Raw genomic sequence first — 17718 nt, 5'->3', positions numbered from 1 at the left:
TCCAAGATCTGCTTTTGAAGAATTATCGTTCTATTGTGCTACAAAGATTGGCCATTTTATCAGCTGCAGTTCTGGTGCCGTGGAATCAATATACATACGACATACATTAACATCAGTGTTAACGTAACTCAGCGGTAGAGTTACTCTCATGGGACACTGCACTTATTCACAACCAAGTACTGTACTCCAACCAAGTACTGTAAGGGTTTTTTTTTTTTTTTTTTTTTTTTTTTATCTGCTCTAAAGCCTTACTGGTTATTTAAATGTTTCATTCATGTGCTGTTCTGACGCATGGTTTTTCTGAGCACACTTAAAGAGTGTACCCTTTGCCGGATTACTGAACTAAGTTACGTTTTGTGTTAATACTGTCAAAACACACAATGTTTATGTATAGCTTTAGTTGGTTATGTCTAAAATTAAAGTAAATAACTAAAAAAGAAACAGATTCATGTCTGTATATTAGATGTGTGCAGGTCTTAAAGGTACAGTAGGCTACATGCTGCCGACTGTAATTAAAGGGATAGTTCACCCTAAAACTTCATTTCTGTCATTGTTTATTCACTCACATGTTGTGAGTGAATACCTTATTTACACACTACAAGCAGTTCACATGCCGGGCAGACTGAACAAGGGAGTGGACATGCTGTCCAGGGACAATGTAGCTCCAGGAGAGTGGAGACTACATCCTCAGTTGGTTCAGATGATCTGGTCAGTTTTCGGGCAAGGCAGACAACTTTCACTGCCCAATCTATTGCTCAATGATTGTCCCAACACCCATATTTACACCTTCCCTCCAATCGTTCTTCTCCCTCGGGTCATCAGGCAAGTCAGGGAAATTAGATGTGCCCTCCTCTTAGAGGCCCCACTCTGGAGGAACTAACCTTGGTTTCCAGAAATTGTCCAGCTGTCATCTTTACACTAAGGAAAGACCTTCTCTCACATGCACAGGGCAGGATTTGGCATCCCCAGCCAGAGCTGTGGAACCTCAATGTCTGGTCCCTCGACAGGACTCTAGCCAGCTCTCCATGAGAGTGTCAAACACCATTGTAGAAGCAAGAGCTCAGTCTACAAATGGTCAGTCTTTTGTGAGATCAGGGCCGAAACTCATGTGACGTGTCCAGACTATCAGCAAGAACGACTTGGTCATTACATTTCTGAATGGCACTTAGAGGTTAAATCCTCCTCATCCCAGGACTGTGCTGATGTGGAACTTGTCTCTAGTCCTAAGGGCCCTCAGAGGCCTGCCCATTGAGGCACTATAATCAACAGACTTACAGGTCATGACGCTCAAAACTGCTAAGCTGACTTATATAGAGGTTGGCTCTGCCCTTTCTGGTGGGCTAAAGCACCATTAGTTTGTGCAGTTACACAAACGTAAAAAAAAAATCAGGCTTCAAACCAGGAGGATAACGCAACACTCGTTCCCTTATCTCAGGGAACCAAGGTTACATCAGTAACTTACCTCAGTAACCAGAGTGTTCTCAGCACTGCTGCCAATTTGGTACACTTCATTAGTGAAATAAAGTTTTGTATACATTTTCATATGTATACACATTGTATACATATTTCATTTATAAAGTCTTTACTGTGCTGTAAATTATTGTTTTAAACAATGCAACATAAGGATGAGGTGTTAGTAAGCTTGAAACGATTTTTTGTTTTAAATGGATTTTATTCAATAACCAAGCATGTGTTCTGTCCAATATTTACCAAGCACTCAGCTTGCCAGGTTTCACAGAAAGACCCGACCAATTCCTATTTAAAACTAGCCTAAAACTAGCCTAATCGCGTTTCGAGGGGGTCCCCCCCAGTAAAAATCACATTCCGGGAGATAAAATACATGTTGTTGTTCGCACTCCAGGTACTGGGGGCATGAAAAACATGAAAAAAACCCACAGGAACAGTGTTAAAGGGGTCATATAATGCTACATGCACTTTTACTTGTTTGAACTGAAATGTGTGTTGGCAGTGTGTGTACACAACCACTCTATAATGGTAAAAATCAAAGTGTTTTTTTTTTGTAATCTCGTTAAATGTTTTCCCCTTTCTCAAATCGAGCCGTCTGACCATGTAACGTGACACAGTTGGAGACCCCTCCCATGATTGTTTAATTGACAGCAGCATTTCAGCACAGACTGAACTTGCCCTGAGTGAGCCATCATCAGTCAGAGATGAAGACAAGCATGACTCCTAAGTGATTGAGGTGTTTTGTTGTTGGTTGTAATAATGTACATAGCAGTAGTCATTTACTCCTGACATCTGAGCAACTGAAATCGAAGAGGATTAACTTACGTTTGGATCTGAAGGGAATGCCCCCTTGATCTACTTAAAAGCGTTTATGTTTGCGCGAATCATTAATGATCCAGCCTCACCTAGAGAAGCAGTGAGTATAATATATTTTAATAATGAATCATTGCAAATCTCCTTTCCTAATAATTAATGTGCTTATTAGCAAGTTTCACTATGAATGTGGCTAAAGTAAACAGTCTCTCAGAGAGCAGATCAGAAGAGAGGGGCGGGGTCAGCAGAGCTCATTAGCATTAAAGGAGAATTCCACAAACCAGCGTGTTTTCCCACATGGAAAAAACCTATATAAACATATATGTTTCAATATAGGTTTTGATATAGGTTTTTAATATATGTGACATATATAAACTTGGCCGTTTTCCTATATTATATGTACATATATGTACATGTATGCACACATACATATGTACATATGGATTAATAAATGTATTGTTCCATGTTCATTTGTGTACCACGCGCAGCAAATCCATGTCTTCTTCTCCGTTTTAAGTGTATCTCTGTGGCAGAATTACAGCGCCACATGCTGGTCTGGCATGTATACTACATTGGTTTCGTGTGGACGCGGATATTTCTTGAGACGGGGGAAAAAAAGATCGGGGGTCCGTCTCTGTGTGGATGGGGCCGAAGAAGTAACGGGTACTTACGGTTATTGATAGAAATGTAGCGGAGTAAAGAGTACAATATTTGCCTCTCAAATGTAGTTGAGTAAAGTCATGAGTACTCCCCAAAAATGATACTCGAGTAAAGTACAGATCCCTCAAAATTGTACTTAAGTACTGTACTCAAGTTAATGTACTCCGTTACTGTCCGGCTCATACATGTGATACCAATTTCACATGCTCGCACATACATAAGTTCTTGCATAATTTTTTTCATTAATTCTTAGTTTTTGCCTTGACGATAGAAAATATGAGCTAGGCATCATGTATGACAGTCAAAAATGGGATATGAGATACAAAATGACCAGATCCTGCCATTAGCTATATAGAAGACATATATTGTATGTATAGGGCTTATATGTGGATATTAGGAAGCAATACAGGAGAACTATATTTCCTGTATATGCACATATATGCACCTCAATTTCGCCTATATGTGGCATATATACGCATATATGCAGCATATATGCATCATATATGTAGTATAAATACGCATATATGCAGTATATATATATATATATATATATATATATATATATATATATATATATATATATGGCATATATGCAGCATATATGCAGTATATATACGCATACTGTATATGCAGCATATATATATTATCATATATGTGCATATATGCAGCATATATGTGCATATACACTGTTTTTTACATTGGGCATTATATGAGCACTTTAAAGTAGCCAACACTGCAAGTGCTGGGCTGCCAAATAACCAAAGTTTTTTTTTTTTTTTTTTATCCCAGCATTTTTTTAAGTGTAGATGAATAGAAAGGTCAAAAGAACATCATGTATTAAAAATTTAAATCTTTTGTAACATTATATGAACATGTGTCCTTATTGAATAAGAGTACTTCTTAAAAAAAAAAATCTGAAATAAAATGTCAAATATATATATTAAGTCATTTCATATGCATATGAGCGATACAAACGGGTTCTGTTACATAAAACGACTCACAGTGACATCCTAATTGATCAAAGCATTCAAAAATCAACACGATCATACAACTTAATGCGTTATAGATACAGTATAATATTAAGTAAATTGCTGAACCTGGTGGTGGGAGGTCAAGCTTCATTTTGCGAAGTTCAGACATGGAAACTTTAAGCTGCTCTATGACATGGTCATCGTTGAGGTAGATGGACTCTCCTATCTTCTCCTGCAGGAACTCTCTCAGGTCCTCCAGAGACATCTTAAGCAATTGTTCTGAACATGATTAACTTCAGTTAGCCATTTTGCACAGACAAATCTGCAGTCAGTCGATTTCTATAATGTGCTGAGAGGGTTTAATTTATATCAAGGCAATCGGGTCAATTAGCATGCACTATGAGTTTGTTACTGCCGTTTGTTTACAGCTTTTTGGATCAAAATCGTTTTAATTTCGGTATTGTGAAAAAAAAAATGCACTCACTTTTATGGAGCTGAAGGATGGTGTAAGCCATAGCTGTCAGAACTTTCTCACCCTCAAGGATAAAGATGTCCCACAGACGCAAGGTCAAAGTGAATGGGGTCTGAAAATATAAACAACTTTGTAGATAAACTATAACCAATATTTCTGCACAAAAGTCCTCATAGCATAAAGGAAAACATAAATGTGTAGAATATTTCATTTTAAACTGGAGCCTCTGCTTGTCTAAAGCTAATCTGCCTCAGCAAGCTGCCAGTCCACAAGCACAGCTCTGAAACCGAGCTGGACCAGTTTCTGCAGTGCTGACAGTGTCTGCTCTCTTTCCTCTACCAACAAACCCACAGGATTGTGTGTATGCGGAGAGTAAACATTGAAACACCCTTGTCTGTCTGCTAATTGCACACTGCTCCCTCTGTCGAGAGGCCCTGACAAAGAAGGAGAGAGGAAGAAGTACTTCAGCCTTTCTTTCAGTTTCTTAAAGGCTAATTCCTCTTCACCAAGTCCACCAACCTCAGTCTACACTGCCATGCTTTACAGTGTTTTAATGTGGCTTCTTATTAGCCATTTTCATTCAAGACCATGTTACGTACAGTATATCATGGGTAGGTTCTGAACCTATTTTTTATTTATATTTTTTTGTAAAATTTAGGGCTACTAAAATAAGTTGGATGTCAGAAACTAGCGATTAGAAACTTAGGAAAGTGGTGCACTGTGCCAAAAATCAACCAATAACAATCCGTTTGGCACCTATTAATTATGGTCACCGTACCTAAACATTTTTCCTCATGTATCCAACGTATGTTCATCCGAGTGTGCTCTATTTTAGGGTGCTTCTTTATTTTGGGGCAGCATCACGTCCCCAAAACTGTCTTGGAAACTGTCTGTCTGTCCGTCCGTCACTACCCTTTTACAATTTTATTTATTTATTTATTTATTTTTATAGATTTTAATGTTTTACCCTTAACCTTAACTATTATATTTTGGGGTATCTATTATAAAAAGTTCAATTATTATGCATTTACTTCTGATGATGATGATCTAAAACTAGGTCAAGTAAACCTAAATCATTTCAGTTTATATTATATATTATGAAATAAAAATAAAAATAGTAAACATATATAATTATATACATAATTACATAATTAAAGCATTTTCATATAATAAATACATGATAAAAGAGTTTAGATTTTTGCATTAACTATACAGATCAGCAGTTTCTTTCCTCAGAGATGTCCCTGACTTATCTGCATCTACACCTATTCATTTGTATTAACTAATTATCAATGCTTTGCTGTTGACATTCAATCCCAGTTCCTCCTTCTGTGTCCACATCTACAATGCGTCAAAATCTCTGCTAGTATAAACCTGAATGTCCCCTTAACACCTCAGTTTTTAGATGATCAAATCTGAGCAGATCTCATTTCCAGCATCTCTTCATATAAACACCTCTTACTTGAGCAGATCCAGAAGTGTTTCCATCCCTCGATGGTGGAACATAATCACAGTTGCAATCAGAACAGCTGACTCAACAGTTACATTCAAAGAGAGCCAAATGAATCACCACTTTTAGGATTGTCTGTAGTGACCTGAACCAACACTATAATATACACACATAGTTGATGTATCATTTCCTTGGCTTTTGAGATCTAAGCTTAGTATATAATTGAGCGCGTACACCTATCTACTAATAACCGCTTACAGAACCATTGTCAGTTTGGTTACAATGCATCTGCTCAGATCAAACACTTACCCTGTCAATAAAACACTGGAGGAACCATTTAGTGCTGTAAATCCCACTGGTCATCTGCTCCTTATCCTGATGAGAGTGCATATAAACAGACAAAAAAGGAATGAGAAGGGAAGAAACCCAGCATTAAATACAGTATCATGTTAAGTGAATTAATATATATATTTACTGTAACTTAAATAGTCATACAGGATCTGAGCTTATTTTGCCCTTATGAAACAAAAATATATTGCAGTATATTGGAAAATATCATGTAATATATTAGGCATACATTCTTATATATGGGATTTAATATTATTTTTTTCCAATATATTGCAATATATTGAAAGCGGCAATCATTTGTATATTTTGCAATGTATTACATAATATATGTATCATCAATATATTATTCAATGTATTCATATATATAATATATTAGAAAATAAAAAGGGATATAATAACATATATTAAGAAGTATATTGGTAAATATATTTTCTTTTCGTAAGGGTGTACTCTTGTGTGTGCCACAACAATCTTACCAGATGCTTCTTTAGTTTGGGTAAAAGTTTGGAGAGAATTTGGTCATGGTGGTTTTGGAAACGCTGAAGTTTGGGAAATCCAGGAACAAAGAATCCTGTGATGGGTTGCAAATGTGAAGGAATGAAGTACTAGACCTACGATAATAATCTCTGTTAAATTCACAAGTGTTATGTACACTACCATTCAAAAGTTTGGGGTCAGTAAGACTTGAAAGAAATTAATACTTTATTAAACTGACAGTAAAAGCATTCAGAATGTTACAAAAGATTTATATTTCTAATCAATCCTGTTCTTTGAAAAAATTCTACTCATCAAAGTCTCCTGAATTTTTTTTTTTTTTTTTTGCATAGTTCCACAAAAATATTAAACAGCACAAATGTTTTCATCTTTTAAAATAATAAGAAATGTTAAGTAGGAAATCAGCATATTAGAATGATTTCTGAATAATCATGTGACACTTAAAGCTGCAGTAGGGAACTTTTGTAAAAAAAAATATTTTTTACATATTTATTAAACCTGTCATTATGTCCTGACAGTAGAATATGAGACAGATAATTTGTGAAAAAAATCAAGCTCCTCTGGCTCCTCCCAGTGGTCCTATTGCCATTTGCAGAAAGCCATCTGCTCCCGTTAAGAAACAACCAATCAGAGCTGCGGTCCATAACTTTGTTTGTGTTCAAAATGTAGAAAAATTTATATAATAAGCCAGTACACCATGAATCCATTTTCCAAACCGTGTTTTTGGCTTGTCCTGAATCACTTGGGTGCACCTATAATAAGTGTTTATATTCGGACTATTTTAGATTGCTTCGGGGGTACCGTGGCGGAGTAACCCAGTACCTTTGTGATTCTTCATAGACATAAACAGAGAGAAGTAGTTCTGGCTACGATGTTCTTCCACAAGACGCAAGAAGTTCTGTTTATTAACCGCTAGAGCGTCAAAAGTTCCCTACCGCAGCTTTAATACTGGAGTAATGATGCTAAACAATTTAGCTTTGCTAACAGAAATAATTTATATTACAAAATATAAAAGTTATTTTAAATTGTAACAATATTTCACAATATAACAATTTAACGGTGTTTTTAATCAAATTGACTGTAGCTTAGGAAGTTTTTTAAAACATTAATGAATACTAACCCAAAACTTTTAAATGGAAGTGTTTTATCGTATGTATATAGCCTTATGAAGTTTTAATGTTTAAAAAAAAATTACTTTAAAATTCTTAGCCAAGAGCAGAATAAATGTGGAGAACTCACCATGCATGGCATGTTTCTGACTGGTTAAGAGCTGGGACAAAGCCCAGAATGCATCTTCTTCATTCATGAACATTAACAGTATGGCAGCAATCTGACTCATGCCCTGGCAGTAACTCACTTCCTGTGGACAAGAACAGACAAAGTCAGCTATTATGTAACATCTCTTTATTAAGCCTAGATGTGAATGCATACTTACCGTATTGTAAACAGAGTATGCAGAGAGCACATGGAACAAAGACTGCTGCCTGTGAAAAGAAGAAAAGTGTTGTCAGACTCAAACTCTGTCTTTTACTGAAAGTGCACAATGAAACAAACACACATCAACAACACATGAACCTAACATCCATATTTTTCCACAAAGATACATCCGTTCCTTCAAATTAAAGTTGAGGCCCTCCCCTCATGTGTGAGCATTAATGACACCCTTCAGATGAGCAAGACTTTCCACTTGGCTCTCTAAGGCCTGCAATCTATTAAATCCTCAGTGACATCACTCCCTTTTCTGGCCTGCTTGGGGAACAAGCTCTCAAAACGCAGAAATCAGCTCCAGAGATCGTCTGCAGAAGTGGTGGAGAGAGACTGAGAAGTTGATGAACATACACTCTGGCACTTTCATAAAAGCACATAAATAGCCAATACGAGAAATGTTTGAGCAAATGTGTGCATTGATTTTGCAGTAAACACATGCACTGTACATGTCCCTGTTCTGTAAATTTGTCTGTATTTTAAGTGCATATCAGTCACACTTTAGTTTGGGGACCAATTCTCAATATTTACTATGATTTTTGCTTCAATAAACTTCTAATTTACGAGCTTAGCCTTCAATTAGAAATGTTTAAAGAGGCCATGTCACCAAAAAGGAGGACTAAAACTGAAAACTAATCCTATATACCTAAACAAATATACATATTTTGATAAAGAGACATTATTTCCCTTAAACTGATTTCCAGAGACATTTCTAACCTCTACAGGGGCAATTTTTAAACCTTACTAAATGTATGACTTAAGGCTAGCAATTAATTGTTATCGGTTAATTTTCGATAAGAGATTGATCGATTAAGGCTGTCGATGGTCAGTTAACTGATTTAATGTTGGGCTGCATGCGGCTCATGCGCAGAACACGTGCGAGTGGCTGTGAGTGACGGTGACCGTATATAAATGCATCATCATTAATTCACAGTGTACTAATTAAAGGGTTAGTTCACCCAAATATTAAAATGATGTCATTAATGACTCACCCTCATGTTGTTCCAAACCCGTAAGACCTCCGTTCATCTTCGGAACACAGTTTAAGATATTTTAGATTTAGTCCGAGAGCTTTCTGTCCCTCCATTGAAAATGTATGTACGGTATACTGTCCATGTCCAGAAAGGTAATAAAAACATCTTCAAAGTAGTCCATGTGAACTAACCCTTTAAGCTTTTAATGTGATTTAAACTTTAAAAGTACAGTACATTAAAATAGAAACAACACAAAAGTCATTCAACATGAAAGGCAAAAGAAATGTAGTAACTAAGTAATTTCATCAGATAACTGCGCTTTGAGTGCTGCGGGACACATGACAGATAGACTATTCATTCCTACAACTTGTTAATTCATTCCTAACTTCCTATGACTTATTAATTTGTGGCAATTGTCCATGTTTTGTTAATTTTGTTCCCTAAATAACCCACGATTTAACTGAATTAAGGCAATAAATTAATAAATAGAACGAATTCTTAATTCATGAAATCTTTCATTTCCCTTTGCATGTTTACCACACACAGTAAGAGATGCGATTAAAAGTGAAAGATAATAAAATAAACCTGCGAAATTAGAAGATTTAAGAAAAGAAACTGGCAAACCAGAACAAAGCCACATTAAAGAAGGCTATATCTTGAACAGCATCCAGATGCATGGTCATGATCTAACATTTTCCTAACCCTGCGAAAAAGTTTTTTTTTTTTTCTCAGATCGATCGCGGCAGAGTCTGGAGCACATGTATATTCTAGCGATTCAAACTTACATCGCAGTCTGTTCATTATCAAAATAAAATACAGTCAACTAAACATTTAAAAGGTTACACTGGTCAGTTTAAAAAGGCCGTAGTATACTGGTCATCTTTGCTGTTCCAAGGACGTTTTTGCTCATATGAAGAGGATCATCTTTTCTGTCTATCTGCGAATGTGTAAGTAGTTTACATTATAAATAATAGTTAAACATTCAAATACATTGTGAATATGGAAACATTTGGATTTGTGCCGAATGAGACATGAGCAGTAATCTCCAAATAAATCTAGCCAAAGCCGTGCTCGCTCGTCCTCGTCTGTACGCTCGCACGCGCGCGCCGTCATGATCTAATGTACTGTATGTCGGGTTTTTAAAAACAAATAGGCTAGGCCTACTGGAATGCAAAAATTCACATTGAAAACATTGCACTTGTGTTTTAAAATACAACAACGTGCACCACAAAACCATTTAAAGAGGCGCGTTTAGTGGTCTCCGTGTGGAATAGGAAAGTCAACAAAATAAAATTATCTCAAACGTATGGAAATGATCACAATCACATCTAGTCATTTTATAATCCCATTACTAGCATTTTATTCAGACTAAAACCCTGTTAATTCAAGTGAGAAAGCATTTTGTGTGTGTGTGTGTGCGTGTGTGGGTGTGGCTTTTGCACATCCTGTCATGGCAGTGACTGTTGCCTGCAATAAATGCATTTTGTAGCATTATGGTTAACGATTAATCGATTAATTGATCGTTAATTTAAATTACAATCGATTATGGAATTAATCTATATTTTACATCCCTACTTAAGGAATATATTTAAATGAATTTAATGTGTTTATGTGTTACTTACTTTACACCAAATCGATCCATGAACATGATGTGGTTTCGAAAGGTCCTGTTGATATCAAGGTCAATCTGTTTGATTTCTGGAGAGTACAGCTGGGCTTGCTCCTTCATTCTCTGTCAATCAAACAAATCGCTTCATCAAAAATAGATTCACTGTTGATAAGCTACCATGCAGTACAAGATGAAATTAGAAGACAACCATTTCTAGATTTAATTATGTGATATTATGTGATATTATAAAAAAGTTCAACACTAATAATGTGAAATATATACTAAGAACACCATAAGCAGTGACGATAAGCGACAAACTTATAATTCAAACCCACAGCAACATATACACATAAAAACTAACAAGCAAACATGACACAGGTAAAGAACAGTTACCTTGGAAACTAACTAGGACATAACTAAAATAAACTAAAGAAAACAGGAAATAAACAAAGGAGTGGAAGTACATATCAACATAATGTCCTCAGAGCAGAACATAAATCAGATCAGAATCTGAAACACAGTATTTATTTGAAAATAGACATTTAGTAACATTATAGATGTCTTTACTGTCACTTTTGATCAGTTTAATGTGTCCTTGCTGAAGAAAAGTATTAATTTTTTACTGACCACGTCGATATCACCACCAGGACACCTTGTTCAGCAACACACAGTGAAAATACTTCTTGCTTGTTGTAAAATCTCAGCAGCTCTGAAGGTTTGTTTGGCTTGTGTTTTGTTCTCTTCTATCTCTTCTCATGCCTTCTATCAGCCATCTGTCTGTTTTCAGATCACACTCTAATACCTCTGAAATAGCTCTACCACAACACCACTTCAGTAATCCTACTCTCACCAAACAACTGGCTCTAGGCCAGAAGAGATGCAGGGGCTACATAGTGTCCATAGGTCATAGCTAAACTACTGTATGTATTAATCTACTGTGTTTGAATGTGTATGCGCGCTTTATAATTGTACCTCATATTTTCCTGCATTGTCACTCTTGACTTTCTCAACATCCAGTAGCAGGGCCCAGGTCTGTCCTCTCAGCTGTAGTGGGATGCCTTTATACACCCTCTTAATCATCTGCACAAAGACACCAGGTGTAAGAACAAGTGTGTGTGTTTTAAGCATCACTCTGGTTCTCTGTGGAGCTTCATCACAGTACTCTCTCTTGATTTCCAGAGAAATGATCACAACCTCTTGAGGTGAAGCTCACCCGGTCACTGTTCCTGTACTTGCTCCAGTTCTTCAGCATCTTCAACCATTTCTGCACCCTTTCAAGCTCCACCTGTTTATGCTGCACATGTAGAAAAAAATGTAATCTGATGAATTATGATTTGCAAGAACAAAAAAATAAAACAAATTCTGTTTCATTTTCATTACTTTTCAGTAAACACCAAATAATCATACACCAATTATCACCAAAAACCATAAAATAACCATATCTTATTTAATAATTGTACTTTTTTTTATTGTGTCTTGTCTTTAAATAATTTATAATTCATTTGCAGTAATAAGAAGTGTCTCTTGAGCAGCAAATAAACATATCTGAAGGATCAAGTGACACGGAAGATTGGAGTAATGGCTGCTGAAATTTCAGCTTAACATCACCAAAATAAATTTAATATATGAAAATATATTAAGATAGAAATCTTTACAAACCCAGTTTAGTTCTCACACCTTCATATGATTTCAATTATTTGTTGTCTTTTAAAATAATTGAATAATAAAAGATAAAGGCTGAAAGAATATGTCATCATTGGTATTAACAGTCCATTAACAGACAGGTATGAGAATAAATATCTGCTGCATGACTCAAACAACCCTCTTGTGTTTTTGTCTAAGGAAGCGATATCTCTTTCCCCATTTGAATGAATACTCTGGGATTAGATGCAGAACAGGCATTCAGATCAGCCTGCTGCTATTAACATCTGTTCTGAGGACCGCTTTCACTCTTTCCACCCCAGTCTTTAACCTTTACGTGCCACAACACGACTGCACAAACTTCAGCTGGGAAATGCATCAGCAACCTCCACACTGTGAATACGTCACATGAGAGCACACCCCCAGACAGCCCAGCTGTGTCTGCCACACACTCTTGTGTACTAAAATTGTGTACTCTTACATCTGAAGGTCACCATAAATCTGTTTACATAAGAGCCTCCACACTGCTACTGATTCAATCTGTAATCCTTTGTGTTTTCTTTTGTGTATTTGTCTGTGATTTAAAAAAAGCTTTTTGAATAGTATATTCACATGCTGTTTGAATACACATCACCAGTATAGTATATTTATATGCTTAATTTGTGTGTGCATACCTTCTCTTCAAGCGCACTGGGTGTGGGTAATTCTTCTTCACTGTGGGAAAAACAAATAGGGTTACAAAACTATAGAATACTAGTATACAATCACAAACATTGCTGTCTGGCTGGGATTACATTTAGACCCTAGGATAGCCCAAAAACAGTAGGCAATTGCAATTGTAATGTGTACAGAGGTTTGTGTTTGATTCAGACAGATTTAAAAATCATAATGTATGCTACATTTCAAAGAAAAAATAGTAAAATACCACCTCAATTTACAATCGCTGCTTTCTATTTGAATATATTGTAAATTGTAATTTATTCCTCCGATAGCAAAGTTGAATTTCCAGCAGCCATTACTCTAGTCTTCAGATCTAATATATAATAATATGAATGAATATTTCTTATTATATCAGTCTTTAAAGCAGTTGCTTAATATTTATTTGTTTATTTATTTACTTACTTGCTTATTTTTGCAGAAACCTGATGAATAGAACAGCATTTATTTGAAACATATATATATATATATATATATATATATATATATATATATATATATATATATATATATATATATATATATATATATATATATATATATTACTGTCAATTTTGGTCAATTGAATGCATCCTTAAATATCTTTTAGAATTTTGAATGTTATTAATTTTAGAAATTAATACTTAGAAAACTTGTATTGTATTAAATGTGTTTATATACAATGTTGATAATAAATAAATCAGTAAATGTACAATTCAAAACTAAAAAACTCAGCTATTATGAGTGACAGGTTTGTTTCAGACAAAATAAAAGTAGTTTAACAGGGCTTTGGAAGCAATAAATGCATCCTTCAACATGCCAATATGGAAACTAAGTGTTGTGTTTTAACCAGGACTTACTGAAGAAATCCAAAGCGATCTGTGACTCTGTATATGCTGTAGTCTGCATCCTCCCAAGGATCGATCTGAACTCCTGCGTCTCTACCCTGAAATATACACAAGCGCATGCTTTATTTGACTCATCTAAACACAAACAGTGTAGAGTTTATCAAAGGTGAAACAAATTATCCAGTTCCAGGCAACTTTTACTGTAAGCACCTTTAAATCCAGCAGATTCTGAATCAGAACTTATTAATAGTTAGTAAGGTAGTTGTTATGCTTAAGCATTGATTATGGATGTAGAATATGGTCATGCAGAATATGTTCTTTATAAGTACTAATAAACAGCAAATATGTTAATAATAGGCATGCTAATAAGCAACCAGTTAACAGTGACAATTGGTCCCTATTACTAAAGTGTTACCTATTAAATTCTTCTTTGGTACATTTTCTTGTGATTATGGAAGCAGTAAATCAATGATTAAAATAGGCAGTTAAACTGTGTTTGACACTGTGAGGCAAATAAAATCCTGAATTTATATGGTGGTTGACATATTTTCCAAATAAAAAAATAAAATATATATATACTGTCATACAGGAAGCATTTAGAATTGTCAAGGAGACGTGTGTTATAAATGGCAGTTCTGTGCTGAAACCTGTCCTTTTTTAAATGTGTTGCTGAGTGGTTGATTGTAATGCTCTGTGTCGATGAACACACACGAAGATGAAGGCTTTCAGTCTTTAATAAATCCACACAGGTTAATTCAGAAAGGGAAGGCTGCTGACACATACATTTCAATGTTAACTTAAGCTAACTCAACTGCACAGACACCAATTTAAATAAAGAGACCAAACGTGGATAATTAACAGCTGAACCTAATGACGAAAAATCTAATCAATGACAACGGGAAAAGAAAGCAAAATGAGAGTCCAAACGAACAGAACTGTGACACTGATGCTGTATTGGAAAGCAGTAATATTCTCTCTAGCACATCACTCTCTGCATTACCCTTTCGCTATTCTGTGGCCTGCTAACCATTCTAGTTAAATTACAAAATGCAAACAAATGTGCCCCAACTCCTGTCATACATCCAATGACATATAGCTGTAATTTTGACTCATGAGCAGAGAGCATTTTAATGCTCTGCAGTTATTCATCAGAATTTGCACCCTGTCAGTATAACTGTTGTTTAAGAGCTTTTCCAGTTAGTGTGCATTCATTCCCTGAGGGGGATGGCTGATGCTCTCCTGCCCTCTTCTCAACCCTATGGTGAAGAGAAGAGTGGAAAGAAAGCAGTGATCCATGACAGACAGCCGAGGATTACGGTCCCAGTATTTCCCAATTTCAAATGTGTCTGTAACAGAATGTCATGATGTGCCATGGTCAAATTGATCACCACGGTGGCCATTTACCACACAAACACTTTGTTGGTTCAAAAAGCCTCTGTCTGCTGCCCTAGCACATAAAATCGCCTTTAACATCTGAGTGTGGTTCCTCCTCATTTTTCCCGTATTTACACATCTTAGGGAGTTTTTCCTTGCCACAACGTGTATTACGAAAAAGCCCCATACAAATAAAACCGAGCTGACTCAACAATCACAAAGGCCACAGCACATGTGAACAACCAGATGTAGACATCCCAATGTAAAATAACCAACATCCACAAAATGTAAAAATTTAATTAATAAACTGAGAAACAAAAGAAAATCCTGCACTCTTGAAAAGCCCAATACTTGCAAAAGTATCAAAAACAATAATTTATTAAAAAGCTTTCAGTCTCATGACCTTCATCAGGCATATTCAAATTTGATATTTTTAATGTTATATTTTTTCCTACACACCTATCTATTACCTGCAGGTGTGTGATGATTAATTGTTAATTCAAAATGTAATTAATGAAATGCCAAACTGTAATACAGCAACATACAAGACAATAATACATTTCCCCTTCTAATGATAAAAATAGGCTAATGATCAGCATTATGTACACTACTGTTCAAACGTTTGGTGACGTATTCAATTTTGTATTTTTTTTTTAATCAAAGCATTTTATGCTCACCAAGGCTGCATTTATTCAGTCAAAATTCAGTAAAACAATAATATTGTGAAATATTATTACAATTAAAACTGTTTTCTATTTTAATATAATGAATTTTCTAAACTGAATTTTCAACAGTCATTACTTCAGTCTTCAGTGTTACATGATTCTTCAAAAATCATTTCAATATAATATAAACATTTCTTACTATGATCCATGTTGAACACACTTGTATTTATTTGGAATATGAATCTTTTGTAACATTATACATGTCTATACTGTCACTATTGAGCAATTTTATACATCATTGATGAATGTAAGTATTAATTTCTTATAACTTTTCAGACGGCAGTATATACATATCAATTAGCATGAAGATTAACTATCAAAGTATCCATACTATTTCAATATATATCTGAACAAAGTGTAAATGCAAAGAGTAAATGGCATTACTTACCTTATTATATTTAGAGATGATCTCAGCACGTTCCTCTGCTATCAGCACCTCTATGTCCTTCTTCATGTCAATATCTAGAAATATAGTACATAAAGAACAATTATTAACAAAGAGAAAAATTAATACTGACAAAAAGCTGAACAGAAAACTTTTTTGATGTTCTGTTAAGGACTATACATTTGTACAGATAAATATTAAATAGAATCACTGTTTCCTTTGAAGAATGCTCAGCGGAATAGGAAAAAACCCAGACTGGTCATGAGTGCAACATATTCATCATATTTAGACTGAGAAACTGGTCCAAACTCAGCTCTTCTTGGCACTGGGTAACTTGAGCCCTCATAAGGTTTTGAAGACCCTGTTGGTCATTTGAAGGCCTTGACTGTCTCAGAAACATTAGCCCCATGGGAACCACGCAGCCAGAAGAAGGGAACAAAGGCTCCTGCCAGGCTTCAGCTGTCTGAGAGCGCTGTGTGCCTGCTAAGTCTGTCGCACACACAAAAATAGAATTCGACCAACAGAGTCACCCACTGCGGGACACAGCGCTGCATGACACACCATCATGTGTCATATTCAATATTTCCAGGCCATCACCAAATCATACCATCTGACATTTAAAACTAAAAACACAGTGCTTTATTTCTTTGAATGACAAGTCACTTGCCCTCACCGCCAAATTAACAAAACATGTACATCTGTTGTGTTTGTACAGTACCATTGATGACATCTGCTGAGGTATTTACACAGAAGTACACTCCTGACAGGCATCAACATACAAATACTGTTCATCACTTACACTGTTTCTTGAAGTTTATTATATCAAATGGCTGTCACAAAAGTACCGACACAAGGACTACAAGTGAACAGAGATGCTGATCTATGTGTTTCCTAAAAACCCAATAATAAGTGTTTATATGCATCTTCAGGCACAATCATGGTTTGAGAGAGACTATGCTTCCATGGCTTTCAAACCAGCAGAACCACAGGAAATAATTCGGTGCTTATTAATGTTGTACTACTCAATGAGAAAATCATTTACTCAAAACCCCAAACCACGGTTTGTAAAACTGAAGAAAAACAAAAGACTTTACTAAGCATTTTTCTCATCACCCACTGGCATTATATTACATTGTATATCCTCTCAATAAACTCACTCTCTGTCAGTTAAAAAAAAAAAAGGGGGGGTTACAAGGGTTGCTGAGGTAGTCTATGACAAATTTTTAGCAAGTCCCAAAGCCTCCAAATAATCCAATAATCCATTTTACAGAGAAACACAGTTTTTCATTGTATTGAAATCTAAAC

General features: G+C 35.5%; 1 protein-coding gene across 1 annotated transcript in view; it reads right to left on the bottom strand.

Annotated features, from left to right (window-relative positions):
- Positions 1 to 17718, bottom strand: part of LOC127961036 (USP6 N-terminal-like protein) — a 37250-nt gene that overhangs the window by 3083 nt on the left and 16449 nt on the right. The window contains exons 2-13 of the mRNA XM_052559962.1: positions 16417 to 16490; positions 13942 to 14027; positions 13060 to 13099; positions 11958 to 12038; positions 11717 to 11824; positions 10758 to 10867; positions 8112 to 8160; positions 7916 to 8036; positions 6658 to 6752; positions 6143 to 6208; positions 4396 to 4495; positions 4038 to 4190 (exon numbers count right to left, since the gene is read on the bottom strand). Of these exons, the coding sequence (XP_052415922.1) occupies positions 4038 to 4190; positions 4396 to 4495; positions 6143 to 6208; positions 6658 to 6752; positions 7916 to 8036; positions 8112 to 8160; positions 10758 to 10867; positions 11717 to 11824; positions 11958 to 12038; positions 13060 to 13099; positions 13942 to 14027; positions 16417 to 16490 (1083 nt within the window). The remainder of the gene's footprint in view (positions 1 to 4037; positions 4191 to 4395; positions 4496 to 6142; positions 6209 to 6657; positions 6753 to 7915; positions 8037 to 8111; positions 8161 to 10757; positions 10868 to 11716; positions 11825 to 11957; positions 12039 to 13059; positions 13100 to 13941; positions 14028 to 16416; positions 16491 to 17718) is intronic.

This window comes from Carassius gibelio, chromosome B7 (genome assembly GCF_023724105.1).
Source record: "Carassius gibelio isolate Cgi1373 ecotype wild population from Czech Republic chromosome B7, carGib1.2-hapl.c, whole genome shotgun sequence".
NCBI lineage: Eukaryota > Metazoa > Chordata > Actinopteri > Cypriniformes > Cyprinidae > Carassius > Carassius gibelio.
This window is presented reverse-complemented; position numbering and strand designations above follow the sequence as displayed.